Source organism: Coregonus clupeaformis, chromosome 18 (genome assembly GCF_020615455.1).
Source record: "Coregonus clupeaformis isolate EN_2021a chromosome 18, ASM2061545v1, whole genome shotgun sequence".
Lineage (NCBI taxonomy): Eukaryota > Metazoa > Chordata > Actinopteri > Salmoniformes > Salmonidae > Coregonus > Coregonus clupeaformis.
The window spans coordinates 6,614,618-6,640,181 of NC_059209.1; the positions used below are offsets into that span (position 1 = coordinate 6,614,618).

The window sequence follows — 25,564 nt, forward strand, 5'->3', positions numbered from 1 at the left end:
CCTCGTTTGGGTGTAGGGACTGATCAGAGCCTGAAGGTACGGAGGTGCCGTTCCCCTCACAGCTCCATAGGCAAGCACCATGGTCTTGTAACGGATGCGAGCTTCAACTGGAAGCCAGTGGAGTGTGCGGAGGAGGGGGGTGACGTGAGAGAACTTGGGAAGGTTGAACACCAGATGGGCTGCGGCATTCTGGATGAGTTGTAGGGGTTTAATGGCACAGGCAGGGAGCCCAGCCAACAGCGAGTTGCAGTAATCCAGACGGGAGATGACCAGTGCCTGGATTAGGACCTGTGCCGCTTCCTGTGTAAGGCAGGGTCGTACTCTCCGAATGTTGTAGAGCATGAACCTGCAGGATCGGGTCACCGCCTTGATGTTAGCGGAGAACGACAGGGTGTTGTCCAGGGTCAAGCCAAGGCTCTTCGCACTCTGGGAGGAGGACACAACGGAGTTGTCAACCGTGATGACGAGATCATGGAACGGGCAGTCCTTCCCCGGGAGGAAGAGCAGCTCCGTCTTGCCAGGGTTCAGCTTGAGGTGGTGATCCGTCATCCATACTGATATGTCTGCCAGACATGCAGAGATGCGATTCGCCATCTGGTTATCAGAAGGGGGAAAGGAGAAGATTAGTTGTGTATCGTCAGCGTAGCAATGATAGGAGAGGCCATGTGAGGATATGACAGAGCCAAGTGACTTGGTGTATAGGGAGAAAAGGAGAGGGCCTAGAACTGAGCCCTGGGGGACACCAGTGGTGAGAGCACGTGGTGCGGAGACAGCTTCTCGCCACGCCACTTGGTAGGAGCGACCGGTCAGGTAGGACGCAATCCAGGAGTGAGCCGCGCCGGAGATGCCCAGCTTGGAGAGGGTGGAGAGGAGGATCTGATGGTTCACAGTATCAAAGGCAGCAGACAGGTCTAGAAGGACAAGAGCAGAGGAGAGAGAGTTGATCCATGAGACACATTTGACAGAATTACCGCAAGTCAAAATAATTCTAGTACCGAACCATTTTTCATGTTCTACTATCAAAAAAGTACCGAAGTTTGGTATCTCGTGCAACACTAGCCCTAACACACATACAGGAGGATGCACACGCATACACACTTACCCTAGTTTCTGTAGTTTACAGTTTGGATCCGCCAGTCCATCACAAAGCAGTGTAACTCCTGAGTCCTGCAGGTCATTGTCTCTCAGCTCCAGTTGTTTCAGTTGTGATTTGGTTGAACACAGGACTGAGGCCAGATCTGAACAGCAACCCTCTGTCATACCACACCGACTTAGGCTGGAGGGAGTAGAGGAACATTGTCTAGCCAACACAGTCTTACTTACAAGCACATATAATAGTGCGTGAACATAAACAAACAAACGTGCACGCAGCGTGCGCACACACACACACACTTACCCCAGTTCCTGTAGTTTACAGTTTGGATCCTTCAGTCCAGCACACAGCAGTGTAACTCCTGAGTCCTGCAGGTTGTTGTCTCTCAGCTCCAGTTGTTTCAGTTGGGAGTTGGGTGCCTTCAGGACTGAGGCCAGATATGAACAGCAACCCTCTGTCAGACCACATTGACCTAGACTGCAGCATGGGTTCACAAGAGTATATTAAGGAAGCATCCATGATAATTACAGATACACACACACACACACACACACACACTGTTAGATTAATTTGTATTTTAAGAATAATGACTAAAGAATTTCACCCCAAAAACAGTATAAATGTGTAAACTGTGTTACAATTATCAACCCACTAACAGAGGGGGGGCGGGACTAAACATTCCAGGGTGAAGGAGAAAGGTGGAAACTGTTTAAGAAAGCCTCCTAAAGGTGGGCGGAGCAAAGTGCCTTTGTGTGTCAAGAGGTATAAAACAGGAGTGTATGGGTTTTGGCGCCAGAGCTCTCCATGAATAAAAATACAGATCATTCTTGTTGGTTGTGGACCTTGAATCATTTATGATTACAACCAGAGCCTTACAACCTCTGGTAATGATTCAAGCTTAGGTTGAATTAGAGATAGAAATTCTCTTAACACACACACACACACACACACACACACACACACACACACACACACACACAGGATGCTCACATAAGTATCTGTATGTTGTAGAGTGAACTGATTAGTCCGGCACAGAGCAGCTTCACTCCTCTGTCTCCCAGGTCATTGCAGCCGAGGTCTAGCTCTGTCAGGGGGCTGTTTGGTGTCTGCAGGGCTGAGGCCAGAGTCCAACAGGATGTATAAGTGAGGTCACAGCCAGCCAGTCTAAAAAGATGTATTATACTTTTAGATATTCAAAACCTTATTAATAATAATATGACATATATAAACACAATGAAAAAGGAGTCTCTCAGATGATGGTCAATCCAGACCTACATGGTATATATGGAGTTTAATGTTGGGTGTACGTCATCTCATTATACAACACAACTTACGATGCTCTCTTGCAGGTTTTCACTACTGGCAGCAACCTTAGACGACCTTCCTCTGATGTGTTATATGTCTTCAGGTCAAACTCCTCCAGCACCTCCTCTGACATCAGTAACACAAAGGCCAGGGCTGAACATTGGAGAGGTTGTAGCTTTGTTTCTGAAAGAGTTCCTGATCGCAGGGAGGTCTGGATCTCTTCAACTACAGAGTTATCCCCAAGTTCATTCAGACAGTGGAACAAGTTGATGATCCTTTCTGGTGAGGATTCCATCTTAATCTTGTCTGAAAGATACTTTAATGTTTCCTCAATGCTCTGTGTTTGACCTCCTCTCTTTGTCAGAAGGCCTTTTAAGAGATTCTGATTGGACTCCAGTGAGAGGCCCAGAAGGAATCGGAGGAACAGGTCCAAGTATCCATTCTTACTCTGCAAGGCTTTGTCCACTGCACTCATGTGTAAGTGAGACAACTTGTCACACTTGAATGATTCATCAAACACATTTTCAGATTTCCCCAGCCATGATTCTAAAGCATATACTGCTGCAAGAAACTCTTGAATGCTCAGATGCACAAAGCTGAAGACCTTGTCTTGGTATAGCCCAGATTCTTCTTTAAACATCTCTGTACACAAGGCTGAGTACTCTGATGCCTCTGTGACATCAATGCCACACTCTGTCAGGTCTCCCTCATAGAATATAAGGTTACCCTTCTGCAACTGTTGGAAAGCAAGCTTTCCTAGTTTAAGGATCATGTCTTTGTCTGACTGAGACAGTTTCTTAGGGTTTGTCTCTGTGGCTTTGTTGTACTTTTTGTTTTTCACACTGGTTTGGATGAGCAGGAAGTGGGTGTTCATCTATGTCAGCGTTTTGGGGACTTCAACATTCTTTGTTTCTTTTAGCATTGTTTCAAGGACAGTGGCTGATATCCAACAGAAGACATGTGGCACATGATGTAGAGGCTTTTTGATGTCTTCATCTGTGTGATGATTCTGCTGGCCAGGTCCTCATCACAGATTCTCTTCCTGAAGTACTCCTCCTTCTGTGGGTCATTGAAACCTTTTACTTCTGTGACCTGGTCAACACACTTAAAGGGTATCTGACTGGCTGCTGCTGGTCGTGTGGTTATCCAGAGATGAGAAGACGGAAGCAGATTCCCTTTGATGAGGTTTGTCAGCAGCACATCCACTGAGGTTGGCTCTGTGATGTCATACAGGTCCTCATTGTTCTGGAAATCTAGAGGATGTCGACACTCATCCAGACCGTCGAAAATAAAAAGAGTTTTGATTTCACCACACTGAATGCTGTCAATATCTTTCAGATCTGGGCAGTAGTATTGCAGAAGTTGCATCAGACTGTATTGACCCTTTTTCAGGTTAAGGTCACGGAAAGGAAGAGGAAATATGAAATGAAGATCCTGATTTGCTTTTCCCTCTGCCCAGTCAAGGATGAACTTCTGCACAGAAACTGTTTTTCCAATGCCAGCCATTCCTTTGGTCAGCACAGTCCTGATACGTTTTCTTTGTCCAGGTAAACTTTTGAAGATGTTGTTGCATTTGATTGCTGTCTTTTGTGTGGTTTGTTCCCTAGAAACAATCTCGATATGTCTCACCTCATGTTCATTATTGACCTCTCCACTTCCACCTTCTGTGATGTAGAGCTCTATGTAGATGTCATTTAAGAGAGTTTGGTTTCCATGGTGTCCAATTCCTTCAAATATTTGTTGAAACTTCTGCCCCAGTTTAGTTTTAATTTCTCTGGCTTTCCAAAGAGTTTTATCTAGGAAAATAATAAGATTGATATTAGTTATCACAAAACAAGAAGATTCACTAGTTCAAAAGTGAAAATAGATTATGAAGACACTAGTCATTAGAAGTGATTAGTTAAATGGAGATTGGAGGTTGAAGAAGTATAAGAGATGGTGGTTGTAACCCCCTTTGATCCTTTGTCTGAAATGCAGTCTTACTTCTTATGTCTAGAAAGTTCAGTGTGATCTTCAAGGCACCCTCGCTTCCAAAACTCTCCAGCATTTTCTCCACCAAATCCAGAACATCTTCATTGTCCAGCTGCGTCTCAAAGCACTCTGGGTAACAATGGATCAGATGGTTTTGGAAGAGATTCAAATCACTCATGTTTATCAGTGTCTGACCTAGTAGAGACGAAGTGTCCAACGACATTGGGATCTACAAAAAAGGCAGATATCACTTAGTGAGAACATTCTACAAGAAGGAAGCAATCTTGGGAAACAGCTGTCAACATAAACAAGACAACAAGATAAGAGAAAGATTCAAAAAAGTTGTTCAGCGTGCAAGGCTAGATCCCACTGGGCACAGACGTTAGTTCTACGTCTATTTTTGATTTACATTTGATTGAGTTGTCAACTAACGTGAATTTAACCAAAAATGTCAACATGTCATTGGATTTAGGTTAAAAGTTAGGTGAAAAAAAGACCAAATGCTTTTACATTGACTTTTTCAAATCCAGTCAGTTTTCCATGTTGATTCAACGTCATCACATTGATTTTTTTTGTGTTGAAATGACGTGGAACCAACTTTGATTCAACCAGTTTTTGCCCAGTGGGATGGTTATTCAATGTTGTGTTCCTCTAGTAAGAATAGATACAGAACATCATTTCTTACCTCTATGTAGCGTTTTCTGTGGCCTCTGTGGTCCTCCACTGCACACACATTACAGATGAGTATCTGGTCTGTCTTACAGAAGACTTCCAGAGCTTTGTGGTGCAGCTGGCAGAGTTTCTGCTGCAGGTTTCCTGTCACCTCCACCAGGGTGTGTTTTTGCAGTGTAATGCTGCCTTATGTGGCTCTCACAGTAGGAGGCAGTGCAGATCAGACAGGACTTCACAGCTTTGAGCTTTTTCTCAGTGCAGAGATCACAGGCCACATCTCCAGGTCCAGCGTAGCAGTGAGTTGACTCTGAGTGCTGATGTTGGAGAGGTTCAGGTGAGACAAAGACGCGTATGCACTGCCTGCAGTAACTGTGTCCACAGGGGATGGATACTTGATCCTTTGGCTCTCTTTCACACAGGGCACACAGGTCTACTGTTAGCCCACTAAAGAGATGAGGAAGGGAGAACAGTTTATGTCTTTCTCAACCTGCTTGTTCAATGACAATGAACCACAAGGCATAAATGAGCCATAAGTTCAGTGTTATTGCAATGCATTGTCATATTGTCTTTATTTATGTCCTGACAAGTCACGAGATGCATGTTGCTGTTTACCTCTAAAAAAATAGTGTTTTATTAGGCATGTTTTATGACCATACAGTATCCTGGTTGAAATTAATTGGCTGAATCATTGAGTTGTCACTCTTCAGGCTGGGTATAGTTGACTCTGCTCGGTGCTCCTGGACACTAAACAAAACAGGGAGACAGATCACCTAAACTACATTTCAACAATTGTATAACTAACTCAGAATGTATACATCTTTTGGACATCTGAGCAATCTTGAAGGAATCCTATTTGAGTCAGAAAAGGATATTCATGATAGGTAAGATATACAAAACTTTGTAGAGAGCCAATCAACTGACAACCTCTTAGAAAAAAACATAAACTATTGGAACCAAGACTTAAAAATAACTGACATTGGCACAAGATGGATGGAGTGTTGGAACATAACTAACGAACTTACAGTTAATGAAAATGTACGCTTGATCCAATATAAATTAATGTATAGAACGTATTATACAAGAGACAAATTTCACAAATTCTACAGTATAACGGCATAGTCTTAAGTGTAAAACTAAAAATGATAGTCACACTAAGCCCAAACCAGATGGGATGCTGTGTCGCTGCAGAATGCTGTGGTAACCATGATGGTTAAGTGTGCCTTGAATTCTAAATAAATCACAGACAATGTCATCAGCAAAGCACCCCCACACCATCACACCTCCTCCTCCATGCTTCACGGTGGGAACCCCACATGCGGAGATCATTCGTCACCTACTCTGTGGCTCACAAAGACACGGCCGTTAGAACCAAAAATCTCTAATTTGGACTGATCAGACCAAAGTACAGATTTCAACCAGTCTAATGTCAATTGCTCGTGTTTCTTGGCCCAATCAAGTCTCTTCTTATTATGGTAGTGGTTTCTTTGCAGCAATTCGACCATGAATGCCTGATTCACGCAGTCTCCTCTGAACAGTTGACGTTGAGATGTGTCTGTTACTTGAACTCTGTGAAGCATTTATTTGGGATGCAATTTCTGAGGCTGGTAACTCTAATGAACTTATCCTCTGCAGCAGAGGTAACTTTGGGTCTTCCTTTCCTGTGGCGGTCCTCATGAGAGTCAGTTTCATCATAGCGCTTGATGGTTTTTGCGACTGCACTTGAAGAAACTTTCAAAGTTCTTGACATTTTCCATATTGACTGACGTTCAGGTCTTAAAGTAATGATGGACTGTCATTTATCTTTGCTTATTTGAGCTGTTCTTGCCATAATATGTCTCACATTAACACCATTATCCCAGAAACCCTAGACCCACTCCAATTTGCATATCGCCCCAACAGATCCACAGATGATGCAATCTCTATTGCGCTCCACACTGCCCTGTCACACATGGACAAAAGGAACACCTACGTGAGAATGCTATTCATTGACTACAGATCAGCGTTCAAGACCATAGTGCCCTCAAAGCTCATCACTAAGCTAAGGACCCTGGGACTAAACACCTCCCTCTGCAACTGGATCCGGGACTTCCTGACGGGCCGCCCCCAGGTGGTAAGGGTAGGTAACAACACATCCGCCACGCTGATCCTCAACACGGGGGCCCCTCAGGGGTGCGTGCTCTGTCCCCTCCTGTACTCCCTGTTCACTCATGACTGCATGGCCAGGCACGACTCCAACACCATCATTAAGTTTGCCGATGACACAACAGTGGTAGGCCTGATCACCGACAACGACAAGACATCCTATAGGGAGGTCAGAGACCTGGCCGTGTGGTGCCTGGACAACAACCTCTCCCTCAATGTGATCAAGACAAAGGAGATGATTGTGGACTACAGGAAAAATAAGCAAGCCATTGGCATTTGGGTCACTGAAAACGTTCCTTAACTTGAGTAAAAGAGGGAGAGGAATAACTCAACTTTGCTCATTAAAAGAAAGAGGAAGGAGGCTGACTTCAAGGGTTTGTCGATTAAGAAAGGGAGGAAAAAGGGATAAACTGCCCTTTCTTACACATATGTGCTGGATTTATGTTAGCTACAACCTCATCCACAGGCTAATTGCTACCGAGACACAGCTGGTAGATTAACTATAACCTTCTCCCCTGGTTCAATTGATAATGAACACTCCTACTGGGCACAGACGTCATTTCAACATCTAGTTCTGATTTACATTTGGTTGAGTTGTCAACGTAAATTCAACATCAAAAAAATGTACCATGTCATTGGATTTAGGTTAGAAAATAGAAAATTCCCTTACGTTGATTACTTTTTGCAAATCCAAGCAGTTTTCCACGTTGACTCAATGTCATCGCATATAATTTTGGTGTTGAAATGACGTGGAAACAACGCTGATTCAACCAGTTTTTGATCAGTGGGTTGTTAGTTACATGATCATGTTTTCATTTATAAGCAGTAAATCATTATTCAGTTCTGTATTATACTTTACATGATTGTGTTGCATGATATTACGCCATTTGTATAGGCTTGGGGACACACATGCGATTTTGGGAGGGATTCTTTACTATGTTTATTTATGAGGATCTCTTTTAGCCCACCAAGGGCTAGTCTTGCAAGAGTCCTTTATGTATGTCAAAAATGTTTGGAAATAGTATAGAGCAGGGTTATTCAACTCTTACCCAATGAGATCCGGTGCCTGATGGTTTTCTGTTCTACCTGATAATTAATTGCGTACACCTGGTGTCCCAGGTCTAAATTGTTCCTGATTAGAAGGGAACAATGAAAAAATGCAGTGGAACTGGCTTCGAGGTCCAGAGTTGAGTTTGAGGGGTATAGAGTATGGAAATGTACTGTTGATAAAAATACATCGTAAGAATGAAATGTTCCCTTGTGTGATATCATAAAGTACTTCCAAGAGGTCTGGACCTTAAGAACTTAGCGGCCCAAATGATACTTACGCTGCCGGGTTGCTAGTTCAAGCCCATAATGCTGTGTTATGATAGGGAGTTATCATCTGAGTGTGTTTTTGTATGTGTGTGCATGAAACGAATGTGTGTGTGTGTCTATACCTGTCTGTGTGCATGTTAACTTTTTTATTTTACATTTTAGTCCTTTAGCAGACGCTCCTATCCAGAGCGACTTACAATATTGAGTGCAAATATTTTCATACTTTTTTGTCCTTTGTACTATGTGTGTGTGCATGACTCAACAAAATATGATCCCTTATTGAACATCCATGTTTACCTCTTACCTCCTCCCTACTGGTTAATCATTCATCATTAGCGTCTGGAATACCAGGGAAAAGTGGGGAAAAGGTCAGGATTAAAGTCCACCTGATATTAGGTGAAGCCAGCAGGTCAGACATTCAGTCGGAGGTTGTTTAAGCCACGTACTACCCAGAGATGGCGATAGTTTTGGGGGCTTACACGTTGGGGCTGCTGGGGGTGAGCCTCTTCGTTTCAATGCTGACCTACGCCACCTACCAGCTACTCAGCAGTTATCTGTATAAATGGAGGGAGATGAAGCCCATACCAGAGATTGAAGGCACATACCCCTTCATAGGGAACGCACTGCAGTTCAAAGCCAACGCTGGAGGTGAGACAGGAGAGGTTATGAGAAAAAATAGGAAATGAGAAGGAAATTTTGAAGAGGTGGTACTTTTATCAGTTTAACATTTGGGTTATAATCATGATGGCTTAAATTATGCAAGCCTTTCCATAATATCTTTATTTAAGAAATACTTTTTAACATTAAAGAAAGAAAATAAATCCATTTATTCAGAAGATTTGTGAATCAAATATCCCATTTGAACGGTGATTCACATTAATCTGTCCTAGAAATGAGACTGATGTCATTAACACAATATATTGTCTGCATTGTTGCTGCACTGAGATTCGTGTAAATGTGACATACTCTTCACAATCCATGCGCCGCATCACAACAAAAATTATCATGCTACACATTAGCAACTTCTTCTGTGGTTTATCTACTTCCGTTCCTGATACCGCACGCCAAAGCAATGCACAAGTTGGAAAAAATCCAATGCATGTGACACAGCTCGTAGTGCCAGGCACCACATCCTAGTCCGGCAGATGAGTCGCAGCGGTGTGAATTTGCCTCCCATTGGATTTAATGGACTTCCGCCGGAACATATACAGTTTGATGCAACCGGTGTGCACGAGGCTTTAAGCCTCATTCATATTACATCTGAGCAGTTCATTGTGTTGCGCCGGATGTCATTCATTTCAATGGGGACAGTCCGCAATGGAGTGGTATCACAGTGGCATCTCAGTGCCCCCTTGAGGTTGAAGCTTCTGTTGCTAAACGGATTCCGCATACATAATTTTTTGCTGAACTTTGCGTTGTCTTTAGTGAAGCCAGAGTCCGTCAATAGAACAGGAAATTTCCAAAGCACAGAAGACTATGAAAATATATGGTTTTCGGTGATGCTAGCTAGCTGCTCTGTACACTAGCTTGACTTGCTAGAAGTTAGAGAAACAAGTTGACAAAAAGTAGCTTGACGAAACATGTTTTACTATCACCATATGTTTATCCTGTCTTGAATGAAAATATCTTATTTTGAAATCTCCCAAAATAAATGCGGTCTCTGACGAGAGACTAGCCTCTCCTCCATCTTGTCTTGCGTTGTGAAACCCTATGCTTTCCATCCAGTAGCGGACCAAGATTGCGTGATGATGAAGTATGGAGTAATGAAACACGTCACAATGTGTACGGGGCATTAGACCATGTGACTGTAAAATACTTTAGAGGGCCCCACTTTACGGGCAAGGAATGGGCGACCAACAGTTAAAACTATTGTACTAGGTTTTTTTCTTCTATAACTTCATAAAGAGGAAGCATCGATCTAGATTCTAGACAATTATGAATGTGCAAGGCAGCATTGTAAATAACATCTAAATTGTTTCTATCCAAATGAAATAAATATGTGTCAATCTGTGCGCGTGTGCTTATTCAGGTGTGTGCATGACAAAAATATTATCCCTTAATGTTTACATCCCCCTTGCTATTGGTTAATCATTCATCATAACTAGTGGCTGGAATTACAGTTTAGGGAGGGGATCTTGAAAAGCACTCACTCATTCATTCATTGTCATTCATTGATCTTCCAATCTACCCACATACTGTATGTAGTCATCAGATAGTCAGAAGCTTGAACTAGTGAATGACTTCAGAGAGTTCTCTTTCTTTGGTTTCAGATTTCTTCCGTCAAGTCATTGGCTACACAGAGCAGTTCAGGGACTCCCCACTGTTAAAGATTTGGATCGGACCAGTACCCATCCTCCTTCTGTTCCATGCAGAAACCATTGAGGTAGGCGTATTAATCAAAGAATTGACTTGAATCAACTTGATGCATAACACTTGTATGTTTTGCAAAGTGTTTAAATAAGGTGAAACATACAAGTTGGTGTAACACTTTTTTTGAAACCTCAACATTTCTGCCTACTGAACACTCCGGAGATTGAAATCTACTCTTCATATAAAGTAGTAATTCCACCACATACTGGTAGCCTGACAATCAAGATATGGTAACTGCTATCAAAGCCCATTATGCTGCTTTGGGTACAAGTGTGCCAAAGCAAACAGACTGTATTGAATACTAGAGGAAGAGTCAAATTTTCCATAAAAACATTATTTACTAAAGCAAAAATAATTAACTTTGCTTTAAAAAAGTTAGGGTTTTACGTATGATATATATTTGCTGTTAACTGTCTGTTTGTTGATGATGCCATGCCAATGACCAACGTTCCCTCTGTGAAAAATAAATTAACTATATTGTGTTCTATTTTCTATTCTATTCTATTTGATTGTCTATTTGATTCTATTTATTCTGTTTTATTCTATAGACAGTTTTGAACAACCCTGTTCATATGGACAAAGCCTATGCTTACAAGTTCCTGCAACCTTGGCTCGGCACTGGTCTACTAACCAGGTGGGTGTCCCAAAACAGATCACATTCGAGAAAGATCAAACGTATATGCATTTGAGACTACAGAAAATATGTATTATAAAACAAGATAGGAACAGAATTCTTAGATAAGCCTTCGATCATTGTTGGGGAAATAACAATACATTCTGAGAAACGTCAATACTTTCCAATATTTTCTGAACTCCGTCTCACTCTGTATCACTTGCTCTACATCTCCCTCTCTCTGCTTCCCTTCCTTTTCTATCTGTCTGGGCTAGCTAAAGCCAACTTCATGGTTAGTAGTATGACAGAGAAAAAATAACAAGACAAATTTAAACATCACAAATCTGAGGTGTCTCTGCTATTAACCACATCATTCTGTCTCCGTGAATATTCAAAACAGACACATTCATTCAGGTCTGGTACTGCTCCTACCATATAGATCAGGGATGGACAATTCCAGTCCTTGGGGGCCGGAGTGGTGTCACACTTTTTCCTCACACTCTAGGAGCTCAGATGCAATAATTTAATAACCTAATAACCAACGTTTCGACAGACAAGCTGTCTTCATCAGGGTATCCTGACGTTGGTTATTAGGTTATTAAATGATTGCTTCTGAGCTCCTAGAGTGTGCGGCTCTCCTTTTCTTTTTCAAGTGTTCTACTCCGATAGCCAGCACCTCGCCTAAATAGGTGTGCGTTTCTTTCGCCTCCATATTAATCTGGTACTGTTCCTACCATATAGATCAGGGATGGACAATTCCAGTCCTTGGGGGTCGGAGTGGTGTCACACATTTTTCCCCATCCCTAGCAAACACAGCTGATTAAACGTATTGCATTCTAAACTGAAGCCCATGAGTATTTGATTATTAGAGTCAAATGTGTTAGCTGGGGCTGGGGAAAAAGTGTAACACCAATCAGGTCCCGAGGACTGGAGTTGCCCATCCCTGATATAGATGCTCTGTTTGCACACATCGAGGGATGTGGAGACAAGGGAACACACATAAACAGCTTTGTCCTTTTTAGAAGGTCGTCATAATCCTTACATAAATATGATGTGTATGCAAGAAATGCAGAGCTACTTCCAAAAACATATTGACAGAGTCTAGTATCTAGTAATCTAATCAATTAGTTTTCAACCCCTTTGTTATGACAAGCCTAAATAAGCTCAGGAGTAAAAATGTGTTTAAAAAGTCACATAATCAGTTAGATGGACTCACTATGTGTGCAATAATAGTGATTTTCAAACGACTACATAATCTCTGTACCCCACACATACAATTATCTATAAGGTCCCTCAGTCCAGCAGTGAATTTGAAACATAGATTCAACCACAAAGACCAGGGAGGTTTTCCAATGCCTCGCAAAGTAGGGCACCTTTTGGTAGATGGGTACAATTAAAGCAGACATTGAATATTCCTTTGAGCATGGTGAAGGTATTAATTACGCTTTGGATGGTGTATTAATACACCCAGTCACTACAAAAATACAGGCGTCCTTCCTAACTCAGCTGCCGGAGAGGAAGGAAAACGATCAGGGATTTCACCATGAGGCCAATGGTGGCTTTAAAACAGTTAGAAAGTTTCATGGCTTTGATAGGAGAAAACTGAGGATGAATCATCAACATTGTAGTTACTCCACAATACTAACCTAATTGACAGAGTATGCACTCACTAACTGTAAGTCGCTCTGGATAAGAGCGTCTGCAAAGTGACTAAAATGTAAATGTAAAAGAAGGAAACCTGTACATGCTTAGTGTTTGCAATAAGGCACTAAAGTAAAACTGCAAATAATGTGGCAAAGAAATGAACTTTATGTCCTGAATACAAAGCGTAATGTTTAGGGGAAATCCAACACAACACATCACTGAGTACTACTCTTCATATTTCCAAGCATGGTGGTGGCTGCATCATGTTATGGGTATGCATGTCATTGGCAAGGACTAGAGACTTTTTTAGGATAAAAAGAAACGGAATAGAGCTAAGTACAGTCAGAATCCTAGAGGAAAACCTGGTTCAGTCTGCTTTCCAACAGACACTGGGAGACAAATTCCCTCTTCAGCAGGACAATAACCTAAAACACAAGGCCAAATATTCACTGGAGTTGCTTACCAAGATGACATTGAATGTTCCTGAGTGGCTTAGTTACAGTTTTGACTTAATTCGGCTTGAAAACCTATGGCAAAAAAAAAATGGCTGTCTATATAATGTATATTGCATATATTTTACAATCCAGTTGTGCAAAGCTCTTGGAGACTTACCCAGAAAGACACAGCTTTAATCGACTCAGAGGTGTGAATACTTATGTAAATGAGAGATTTCTGTATTTCAATTCCAATACATTTGCAAAAATTTCAAAAACGTGTTTTCACTTTGTCATTATGGGGTATTGTGTGTAGCTGCATGAGATAAAATATTATAATTGAATCCATTTTGAATTCAGGCTGTAAGAAAACAACATGTGGAACAAGTTAAGGGGTATGAATACTTTCTGAATGCACTGTATATCTGCAAGAAAGTGATAAATAAGTGAATGTTTGAAAGGGGGTCATATAAACATTGCCTTATTTATATTTTTACAGACAATATTAAGTGAATTCTGTCTGAAATAGTCATGCTATAATGGGCATAGTTTCTCAGACCAAATTTCCATTCTGGCTGAAACAAAGCAATCTGATCATGCTCCAGTCAAATACAGCTATAGGGAATGCCTATACATTGTCCAATCTCCTTCCACACATTGATTTCATTCTTCGCATCTTTATTCAGAAACAAACAAACTTGAAATTAAGTGCTGTTTCAGTGTCTTGTTGCAGGTTGTGCAATGTTCAAAAGTGTGTGTGATATTAGCATTAACTTGTGTGTGTGGTGTCAAGTGTGGATGGTCCTATGTATGCAAATAGCCGAGATTGGATATTTCAGCACCATGGACAGCAGCGACATTGGGATAGCGAGATCTGTAATTCAGCAACACATGACACTGGATAGCGGCTGTCTCAGGTGAACTTGGCATTGGGAAAATCGCATCTAATGGGAAATGAGGCATAGGAGGCAAAAAGACTGAAGGAGAAGACTCCCACAGGAACTCTATGCTTAACTGTTCTGCCACATTCATTTCAAATGTTACATTTTTCGATTTGTAAATAAAAGGGAACACATCTGCAAATAATGTAAATTGACTTTTCTAACTACACTGTACAGCTTTAGTGTGTCTGTGTGTCATAGGTACAACTGCAAGCAATTCGCTTCTCAAATCCTTCTCAAATGTCTGTTTAATGTGAGAAATAAAATTAAAAACAACCGTTAGACTAATACAATGCGTACTGTCACAAATTATTACTATTCCCAACAAGACAACGTAGTGATGGTCTTTACCCACCATGGAGACTTATAAAGGCTACTTCCCCCCCACCAAAAGTTCCCACGCAGAGCGATGTTGTTTACTACATCATTATGCATATGTAGCGTGGTTCGTTCTGCGTTGTGTACTTTTAATTAGGACACTGCCACAACTGGAATTTTGATGGTTGGATAATTTTTATTCGACCTGCACACGAAGAGACAAAAAAAAGATGTTAGCCCTTGGTGCAGCCACAGCTCTCGGGCACCTTGATAGTTGAAGGTCAGTCAAAAGAGAACTGTTAGGCCTACTGCTGCTAGGTAGCTCTCTCTCTGCTCTTCCCCTCCCCTCTGTTTGTCCTTGATTGCAGGAGTGAAGTCTGGTGTGCGGGAGTCAGGGTTCCAGCTGCAGCTCATTCACCATAATCACCTCAGCCCTTTAAGACCCGGTCAAACTTGCCACTCATCGTCAGATCATAGTCAAGACAACCATGTTAGTCTCGCTGCCGACTCAACCTGTCTGTTTTCGCGCTTGTGTTTTTTGGACTGTTTATTTACTTTTTCTCCTGTGCCACAGATATTTGGAACCTGACTCCTGCCTCCGCTTCACTCCTGCCACCACCATCCTGCTCTCCACTATCGGACCTCTCCTTTGGACTCCCCACGGACACTAGGACATTACGGTACCACACCTGCCCTGACCTGGATCTGTACCCTCACTGTAACCTGGACTTACTCTTCCCCATTTATTGGAAACCTGGACTATTGAACATTATAATAAACCTGTTAAAACTTCTCTGGCTTGGTGTACTTGTCTGCATTTGGGTTCTATCCAGTTAAATCATAACAGTATGATCTGACCAACATGAACCCAGCAGACAGTAGCTCGGATACCACCCCAGAGTGCACTCAAATTTGGACTGCCATAGCCAATCAGGGCATTTTACTTGGCCGACATGATACCCTGTTTAAGACGATTGCTGAGGACAGTCAGGTGCTGCTTAATCAGGTTCAATTACTCACCAATCAAGTGTCTGCCCTTACTACCCCTTCAGCCCAGATCAGAGAGCCTTTTGTTCCTGCTCCAGAGCGCTATGACGGGAACATGGGAACCTGTGGCGAGTTTTTGACTCAATGCTCGTTAGTGTTTGAACAACAGCCCCTCACCTACGCCTCAGAAAGAGCCCGTATTGCCTACCTTATCAACTCTACTAGCGGTTCCGCTCGTGCCTGGGGATCCGCGGTCTGGGAGAGTCAGTCGGACATTTGCAACGTTTACGTGGCCTTCACCACGGAGATGAGGAAGGTTTTTGACCACCCCGTACGAGGCAAGGAGGCTGCGAAACGGTTGTTTTCTCTTCGGCAGGGGGTTCGTAGTGTGGCGGAGATGGCAGTGGAGTTTCGGACTTTAGCAGCAGTGAGTGGTTGGAATGACGAGGCATTACAAGGAGTGTTCATCAATGCTTTGTCTGAGACTTTAAAGGATGAATTGGTGTCATATGATGAATCGCCTACGCTGGATAATCTTATTTCACTCACTATCAGGTTGGATAATCGGATTCGGGAGCGCCGCCGGGAGAGGAGTGTCTGTCATCAACAAACTCCTCCCTGCATCTTCCCCTACGGAGAAAGCCGTGTCTTCCCGAGTCGATACGAGGAGCACTGAACCCGAAGCCATGGAGGTGGGTCGGTACGGTTGTCCTCAGAGGAGCGTGCACGTCGTATTCAGGCTCGGGTCTGCCTGTATTGTGGAGAAGCTGGTCATTTCGTTCCTTCCTGCCCAGTTCGTCCGGGGAAAAGGCCCGGCTCATCATTAATGGGAGAAGTTTTGGTGAGCCGAGCAGCGGATTCTTCCTCTTCTCCCCGCATTCTGCTCCAGGCATCCCTCCAGTGGCAGTCTCAGAATTTCTCGGTTAGTGCGCTGATTGACTCTGGTGCCGACGAAAGCTTTTTGGATAGAGAGTGGGCTCAACAGATGGATTTGGAGACTGTTCCTATGGACTGTCCGCTGCAGGCTAAGGGTCTAAATGGACAATTGTTGACCCGTATTACCCATCAGACTGTTCCTGTGTGTCTTAGAGTGTCGGGAAATCATCAGGAGAACATTCAATTCCATATTATCGACTGCCCACAGACCCCCCTGGTCCTTGGTATCCCCTGGCTCATAAGACACAATCCACACATTGATTGGGTGACAGGTAGCATTGTTTCATGGAGCACTTTTTGTCATGTGAATTGTTTGTGTTCTGCTCAGACTCCTGCCAGTACTGTGCCTCAACCTCCACTGGAGTCCATGGATCTTTCTGCTGTTCCTGACGCGTATCATGACCTGGCATCCGTTTTCTGCAAACACAGAGCTACTTCTCTTCCTCCTCACCGGCCTTATGACTGCGCCATTGACCTCCAGCCAGGAGCCCCGCTCCCCAGCAGTCGCCTGTACAATCTCTCCCGGCCGAAGACGGAGGCTATGGAGAACTACATTCGGGACTCCTTGGCGGCAGGTATTATGCGTCCTTCCTCGTCACCTGTAGGAGCAGGATTCTTTTTTGTTGCTAAGAAGGATAAGACCCTCAGACCCTGTATTGATTACCGTGGACTTAACAATATCACCATTAAGAACAAGTATTCTCTGCCTTTGATTAATTCTGCTTTTCCCCTCCTTCATGGTGCTACCATCTTTACGAAACTTGATCTACGAAATGCGTATCACCTGGTGCGCATTCGTAAAGGTGATGAATGGAAGACTGCCTTCAACACACCCTTGGGACATTTTGAGTATCTGGTCATGCCTTTTGGTTTGTCTAATGCCCCTGCTGTTTTTCAGGCACTCGTGAATGATGTCCTTCGGGACATGTTGAATCGTTTTGTTTTTGTCTATCTGGATGATATCCTGATTTTCTCAGAGTCCTCCCAGGAACATGAACTACATGTGCGCCAGGTGTTGCAAAGGTTGTTGGAGAACAAACTATTTGTGAAGATGGAGAAATGTGAATTTCATGTGTCTGAGACCTCTTTTTTGGGTTACATAATCGCTCAGGGGGAGTTGCGGATGGACCCAGCTAAGATCTCTGCAGTCACGGACTGGCCAGCCCCCTCCACCCGCAAACAACTTCAACGATTCCTGGGGTTTGCGAACTTCTACAGGAGGTTCATCAAGGACTACAGCCGCATTGCGGCACCACTCACCGCTCTCACCTCCATCTCACTACCGTTCGCTTGGAATGAAGGGGGCCGAATCAGCGTTCGAAGAACTGAAACATCGCTTCGCCTCGGCTCCCATTCTGATGCAGCCGGACCCAGACCGCCAGTTTGTCGTGGAGGTGGATGCATCCGACACTGGGGTAGGTGCGGTTTTGTCACAACGTTTTCCTGAAGATAACAAACTGCATCCCTGTGCTTTTCTTTCACGGAAGCTTTCTCAGGCAGAGAGGAATTATGATGTTGGCAATCGTGAACTGCTCGCCGTTAAGCTGGCTCTCGAGGAGTGGCGGCATTGGTTGGAGGGGGGCGGAACAACCCTTCATCGTTTGGACGGATCACAAGAATCTGGCATACATCCAGTCAGCTAAGCAGCTCAATCCCCGTCAAGCCAGGTGGGCACTATTTTTTGGGAGATTCAATTTTTCTCTGTCTTACCGTCCTGGGTCACGCAACGTCAAGCCTGACGCCCTGTCTCGTGTTCATTCTGCTGTTGATACTGGTAGTAACCCTGAACCCATCTTGCCTCCTACCTGCAGTATTGCGGCCATTACATGTGACATCGAAGGGATTGTTAGACAGGCTCAACATCATCAAGCTGACCCTGGGAGCGGTCCTCCTAACCGGTTGTTTGTCCCTGAGTCTGTTCGCTCCCAGGTACTTCAGTGGGCTCACTCGTCTCCCCTTACCTGTCACCCTGGAGTTACTCGGACCCTTGACTTTGTGCGACGGAAGTTCTGGTGGCCCAGGATGGAGGCGGACACTCGAGCCTTCATTGCTGCTTGTACGGTCTGTGCACGAAGTAAGAACTCCACCCAGGCCAGCGCTGGTCATCTACGACCTCTGCCAATACCCAGTCGGCCCTGGTCCCACATTGCTTTGGATTTTGTCACTGGACTTCCCCCCTCGTCTGGAAAGACTGTCATTCTTACTGTGATTGATCGTTTTTCTAAGTTTGCTCATTTTTTGGCCCTACCTAAACTGCCCACTGCCAGAGAGACGGCTGATATTTTGGTTGAACATGTGTTCCGCTCTCATGGTCTGCCCACTGATATTGTCTCCGACAGGGGTCCCCAGTTTGTCTCCCAGGTATGGAAAGCTTTCTGTAAAGCTTTGGGCATCACATCCAGCCTGTCCTCTGGATATCACCCCCAGACCAACGGGCAAGCCGAGAGAGCGAACCAGGAGATGGAGACCGCTCTCCGCTGTGTCACAGGGTCTAACCCTGGGTCTTGGAGCTCCATGCTCCCCTGGGTGGAATATGCTCATAACACCTTGACTAACGCTTCCTCTGGTTTGTCTCCCTTTCTGTGTGCTCTGGGTTATCAACCTCCCCTGTTCCCTTCTCAAGAGAGGGAACTGGCGGTACCCTCGGTGCAGTCCCACATGCGCCGCTGCTTCAAGGTCTGGAGGAAGGCCAGGGTAGCTCTGTCCCGAGCTTCGTCATACATGCAGAGGCAAGCCAACCGTCACCGGTCCCAGGCTCCCGGTTACTCTCCTGGTCAAGAGGTATGGCTTAAGTCACGTGATCTTCCATTGAAAGTAGAATCTAAGAAGATGGCGCCGCGTTTTATAGGACCGTTCAAGATACTGTCTATTGTTAACCCCTGCGCGGTTAAGCTACAGCTTCCTGCCTCCCTACGGGTTCATTCCACTTTTCATGTATCCCAGATCAAGCCTGTGTCTGTCAGCCCTCTGTGCCCGCCCTCTCGTCCCCCTCCTCCGCCCCGGATCGTGGGTGGGGGTCCTGTCTACACTGTCCGGCGACTTCTGGATGTTCGCCGCCGGGGTCGTGGTTTCCATTACCTGGTGGATTGGGAGGGTTATGGTCCTGAGGAACGTTCCTGGGTGCCCAGGAGCTTCATTGTGGATCCTGCTCTGGTCCGTGAATTTCATCGGTTACATCCCGATAAACCCTGTCGGCCGCCAGGTGGCGTCCGTAGAGGGGGGGGTACTGTTAGGCCTACTGCTGCTAGGTAGCTCTCTCTCTGCTCTTCCCCTCCCTCTGTTTGTCCTTGATTGCAGGAGTGAAGTCTGGTGTGCGGGAGTCAGGGTTCCAGCTGCAGCTCATTCACCATAATCACCTCAGCCCTTTAAGACCCGGTCAAACTTGCCACTCATCGTCAGATCATAGTCAAGACAACCATGTTAGTCTCGCTGCCGACTCAACCTGTCTGTTTTCGCGCTTGTGTTTTTTGGACTGTTTATTTACTTTTTCTCCTGTGCCACAGATATTTGGAACCTGACTCCTGCCTCCGCTTCACTCCTGCCACCACCATCCTGCTCTCCACTATCGGACCTCTCCTTTGGACTCCCCACGGACACTAGGACATTACGGTACCACACCTGCCCTGACCTGGATCTGTACCCTCACTGTAACCTGGACTTACTCTTCCCCATTTATTGGAAACCTGGACTATTGAACATTATAATAAACCTGTTAAAACTTCTCTGGCTTGGTGTACTTGTCTGCATTTGGGTTCTATCCAGTTAAATCATAACAAGAACAGGTGCTGCATACACACATTCATTGCCTAACAACACACTATACAATACAAGTAAAATGATATACAACATAATTCTGACAAAATAAAAGACATACCTGCACACGAAGAGACAAAACACAATATGTTAGCCCTTGGTGCAGCCACAGCTATCGGGCACCTGCGTGAGCACATAGAAACTCACTCAAACACTGCCCCAAATACTCCCGTAACAAAACCTATAGTTGCGTAACAGCACTTTTTGTAACTTTACCACAGTTTTATATTGACAAATTACGGCGCCAAGGACAACATACCTTGCTAGTTGAAGGTCAGGCAAAAGAGAACAATAAGAGGGTACATAAATACAGATAACCCGCGATGGACCAAACCAAAATATACAAAACCTTTACAATTAGGTGTATTTACAATATAGATACATAAAAATGTTTGTACACCAAAAAATAACATTAGCTATGCAGCTGTAATTAAATAAAGAAACCACATTGAAGTATTATTATTATTATTATTATTATTAACTTATTAACATCCCCTCTTGACCTGGCCTACTTGAACTGTCCTTGTGTGCAACTTGGTGCATAATCTAGGGGAACAACATCACACTACTACATTCACCCCTACTGTTTTACACTAGATTATAAACACAAAACAAAACACATTACCTCGAAGGTAACAAGGAAAGAAAGAAAAAAAACATTTCACACCCACAGGGCGACAGAGTAACCCAGTGTAGTCCCTTAATTCTAGACCCACAAATGGTCGATCAGCTGGAAAGCTATCCCGTGAAGGATTAGGAAAAATAAGAGGTAGCTAATCCCTTATTCAACCCTATACAAAAAATGCCAAATACATTTTATGCTGATGAACTACACACAAAGTTACATGAATTGTCAAAAATATTAGACAAACCCACAAATCACTCTAAGACCCACTAAGATTACCACATACACACAACAAAGAAAATATAGGCAATATCCTACTGTCACTGAGAAACCAATAATTGTTTCATTTCCTGTGTAGACATAGTTTGGATTAGCCTATTCACTGGCTTAATAAATCTACCTAGTCTAGTCCGAACACCCTCACCCAAAAACCTAGCAGGAATGTCACGGACAGCACCAACCGTGCTCAAAGGTCTAACCTCAGGTTGGGGAGTACTACAGATCGGCATATCCGGAGCCAGCACACTTTCAATTTCCGACTCAACGCTAGTAGTGTCAGACGACTGATCAGAATCCTGGTAGATTGTCACAGACCAGACTGACAAAGCATCTTCAACCAAGTTAACAACATCAGGCACAGCACCATCCCAGCTGAGTGGAGTTTCACTATCAGAATTCTTGTATAGGCTTTGGGGATCTCAGCCCCGAAACCTGAAGGATCTGGAGAAGGTCTGTATGGAGGAGCGGGCCAAAATCCCTGCTGCAGTGTGTGCAAACCTGGTCAAGACCTACAGGAAACGTATGATCTCTGTAATTGCAAACAAAGGTTTCTGTACCAAATAATAAGTTCTGCTTTTCTGATGTATCAAATACTTATGTCATGCAATAAAATGCAAATTAATTACTTAAAAATCATACAATGTGATTTTCTGGATTTTTTACATTCCGTCTCTCACAGTTGAAGTGTACGTATGATAAAAATTACAGACCTCTACATGCTTTGTAAGTAGGAAAACCTGCAAAATCGGCAGTGTATCAAATACTTGTTCTCCCCACTGTATGTACTGGATATCATTTTTATTTTACATTTTTAGTCATTTAGCAGATGCTCTTATCCAGAGCGACTTACAGTTAGTGAGTGCATACATCATTTTTATTTTTCATACTGGCCCCCCGTGGGAATCGAACCCACAACCCTGGCGTTGCAAACGCCATGCTCTACCAACTGAGCAACATCCCTGCCGGCCATTCCCTCCCCTACCCTGGACGACGCTGGGCCAATTGTGCGGCGCCCCATGGGTCTCCCGGTCGCGGCCGGCTACGACAGAGCCTGGATTCAAACCAGAATCTCTAGTGGCACAGCTAGCACTGCGATGCAGTGCCTTAGACCACTGCGCCACTCAAAGGGTGCCAGCATTGCAACCCATCTCTGCTCGCATGCATCGTCTCAGCTTTGTAAGAATATATTTTAGTGGATTGTTGTCGGTCCACACAGTAAACTTATGCCCTCGCAGCCAATGGCTGAATTTATCATGAATGGCCCATTTCATGGCTAGAAATTCCAGCCGGTGAGCAGGATACTTGGATTGTGCATGATTAAGAGATTTACTAGCAAAAGCTATCGGCCTGGCTATGTCCTTCCCATCTTGCACTTGTGATATTACAGCTCCCAAACCACTAGTAGATGCATCCACGGAAAGTAGAAATGGCTGAGAAAAATCTGGATGAACCAGCAGTGCCTGGTCAACTAGTGCTGATTTCTAAGCTTCAAAAGCGAGTCAACATTCGGCAGTCCAGTCTGCAGCAGTGAGCCTGCGAGTTTAAGGTTGTGCTCCTGCAACCGCTGAAAAACCATCTCAAGTCTCTGCAGACTCTCTTCCTCCGTCTTAGCAAAAACCATCAGATCATCCAAGTAACAAAGGAGACTTAGAACGTTTTGGTCACCAAAGATGGTCAGCATCATTCTCATAAAAGTAGCCGGGCTGTTGCAGAGGCCCTGAGGTAACCGATTGTACTCGTGCAGACCTAAAGGGGAGGAAAAGGCAGTGTATTTCTTGTCCTCTTCATGCAGTGGCACGTTGTAATACCCTGACGTCAAATCCATTGTGCTGAAGAAGGCATTACCTCCCAGCGGCCAGTACATCAGCCTGATGAGGCAGGGGATGAGCATCCTTTACTGTGCGGGCATTTAACCACCTGAAGTCAGTACATAGGCGCAAGTCCCCATTCTTTTTCCATACCAGCACCAATGGTGAGGCATACTCGCTGCTGGATTTTCTGACGATTTGCTATTCCTCCATATCATCCAGTGTTTCCCTGAGTTTTTGGTAATGAGCTGGAGACAGCCTACGATAAGGTAATCGAAATGGGCGGTCATCAGTCAGCCGTATGCGATGGCAGAACTCCTTTGCCTCGCCACAATCTAGGCTATGTCTAGAGAACACTGTGTCATACTTCCCAATTAAGTTGACAAGTTTATCTTTCCAGAACTGTGAAACTGGACACTCCTCAACAGACAGGCCTTGAAGTCCAAGATTGCTCAGTGTACTGTTGCCATTAACTACACTGCCACCAACTGAACTCTTAGCTGTCAGACTGCCATGTGATCTGTCAACATTGAGCCTTTGCCACATTCTGATAAGCTGCTTGCTGCTTGACATCATCAAAATCCTCCAAAGCAATGCAAGGGTACACATCCGCCACGTTAGCATTTTGTCTCAGGGTAACTGGCGATGTTGTTGGATTCACCATTTTCACAGGGAGCCATCCATCCCCCCACAGAGGCGTAACTACTCTCCCCACTAGTATGTGTCGATTCACACAACGACACGTGCTGGGCTCGACAACAACAGTACTGCCCACAGAGAGTTTTGTCTTTAGGGGTAGGCGGCCCCACACCAGATGCTCACTCATTGGTTGGAGCGTTACTGCTCTCTTCAACTTAATGGTGCCCACTTTATCTGGGATGGAGTCTCCTCTCCATCTCTCCAGATTTGACATCACACTGGCTAGAGGAACCTGGTGTACCCGCCACCCGCCAGTAGCTGTCATTTGATTTGAACTGTCTAATCAGAGACTTCAACATATTAGTGCACACAATGAGTTCATCAACCTGCCCATCAACAATAAGCACTGGGACTACATAACTGAAGCCATAAAGCTGAATTTTTAAGTCACACATGCCCACTGGGCTAGTTTGCTTCCCACCACAACCCACCAGGATGATGTCTGAAGGAGCTAGAAAGTTCCCCTCTACCACTCCTGCCTCCCTCAACCGAGGTACAATATCTGCACGCAGAGTAGTAGCCATGGACCCACTATCCAACATCCCCTTCAGCTCAACTTTATCCTGTACTAGCACGGTGGTGTAAAACAAACTGTCATTCTGAGTAACTCTCATTGTGTTCTGAAAAATTACTGTGTTGTTCTTGGGTACTGACTCACAAAAGTAAGAATAAACAGATTGGATATCATCATCAGTGGAGGAAAAATAAGAATGCCCCACATTGCCCTCCTCAGAATGGAGGTTTCTAGTTTTCCTGAGACCTGCCAGTCTGTCCACATCCAGGGCTCTGTCACTGCCCAGCCTCACTACAGTCAAAGCTCATGTGGCCCGGAGAAAAGCACTTGAAGCACAGCTGGTGCATCTGACAGTGAGCTTTGGTCCAGTGATTAGTGCTTCCACAGAGAGCGCACTCACGCTGATGTTTGTGGAACTGTTTACGGGGCACTCTACATTTAACATTTTTAAGTCATTTAGCAGACGCTCTTATCCAGAGCAACTTACAGTTAGCGCATACATTACTTTTTATTTTATTTTCATACCCCCCATGGGAATCGAACCCACAACCCTGGCGTTGCAAACGCCATGCTCTACGAACTGAGCTACATCCCCTGCCGGCCATTCCCTCCCCTACCCTAGACGACACTGGGCCAATTGTTCGCCGCCCCATGGGTCTCCCGGCTACGACAGAGCCTGGATTCGAACCAGGATCTCTAGTGGCACAGCCTTAGACCACTGTGCCACTCACAGACTGAGTATTGCTGAGTATTGCTGACCAGAGCCTTCTCTAACAAAGTCAAAACTTTCTTTAATGTCCCACCCTCAGATACAGATGGTGCCTGGTCTGGTTCACGGCCACATTGAGAAAAAGATGACACATTAGGTATTTTCACAGGACTCACTCCCTACTGAGGGCAGTCAAAAACGGCAGCCACCTGCTGTGAAAGTTGTGTTCTACATTCTTTACGTTCCCTTAACAGTTCATCCAACCGATCCTGTACCTCACTGGCTGTCCAGTCACGAATGGGTTTGCTCTTGAACACTTGGGCCAACTCTTTATCAGGACAGTTGCGTACAAACATGACTGCCAACTCTGAGCA

The 25,564-nt window shown here is 44.4% G+C and overlaps 1 protein-coding gene and 1 long non-coding RNA gene across 2 annotated transcripts; both read right to left on the reverse strand.

The window, feature by feature from the left end:
• Positions 1-1,098: 1,098 nt before the first annotated feature.
• Positions 1,099-4,003, reverse strand: LOC121587170 (NACHT, LRR and PYD domains-containing protein 3-like). Its single transcript, XM_045227046.1, has 4 exons — positions 2,428-4,003; positions 2,084-2,257; positions 1,397-1,570; positions 1,099-1,276 (listed from the first exon to the last, which is right to left on the reverse strand). Exons 1-4 carry the CDS (start codon positions 3,270-3,272, stop codon positions 1,099-1,101), a joined length of 1,371 nt encoding a protein of 456 aa, XP_045082981.1. The 5' UTR covers positions 3,273-4,003.
• An 87-nt stretch (positions 4,004-4,090) lies between these two features.
• LOC123493068 lies at positions 4,091-5,494 on the reverse strand. Its single transcript, XR_006661956.1, has 3 exons — positions 5,055-5,494; positions 4,382-4,598; positions 4,091-4,194 (listed from the first exon to the last, which is right to left on the reverse strand). It is a non-coding gene; the product is annotated as an uncharacterized LOC123493068 (long non-coding RNA).
• Positions 5,495-25,564: the final 20,070 nt, after the last annotated feature.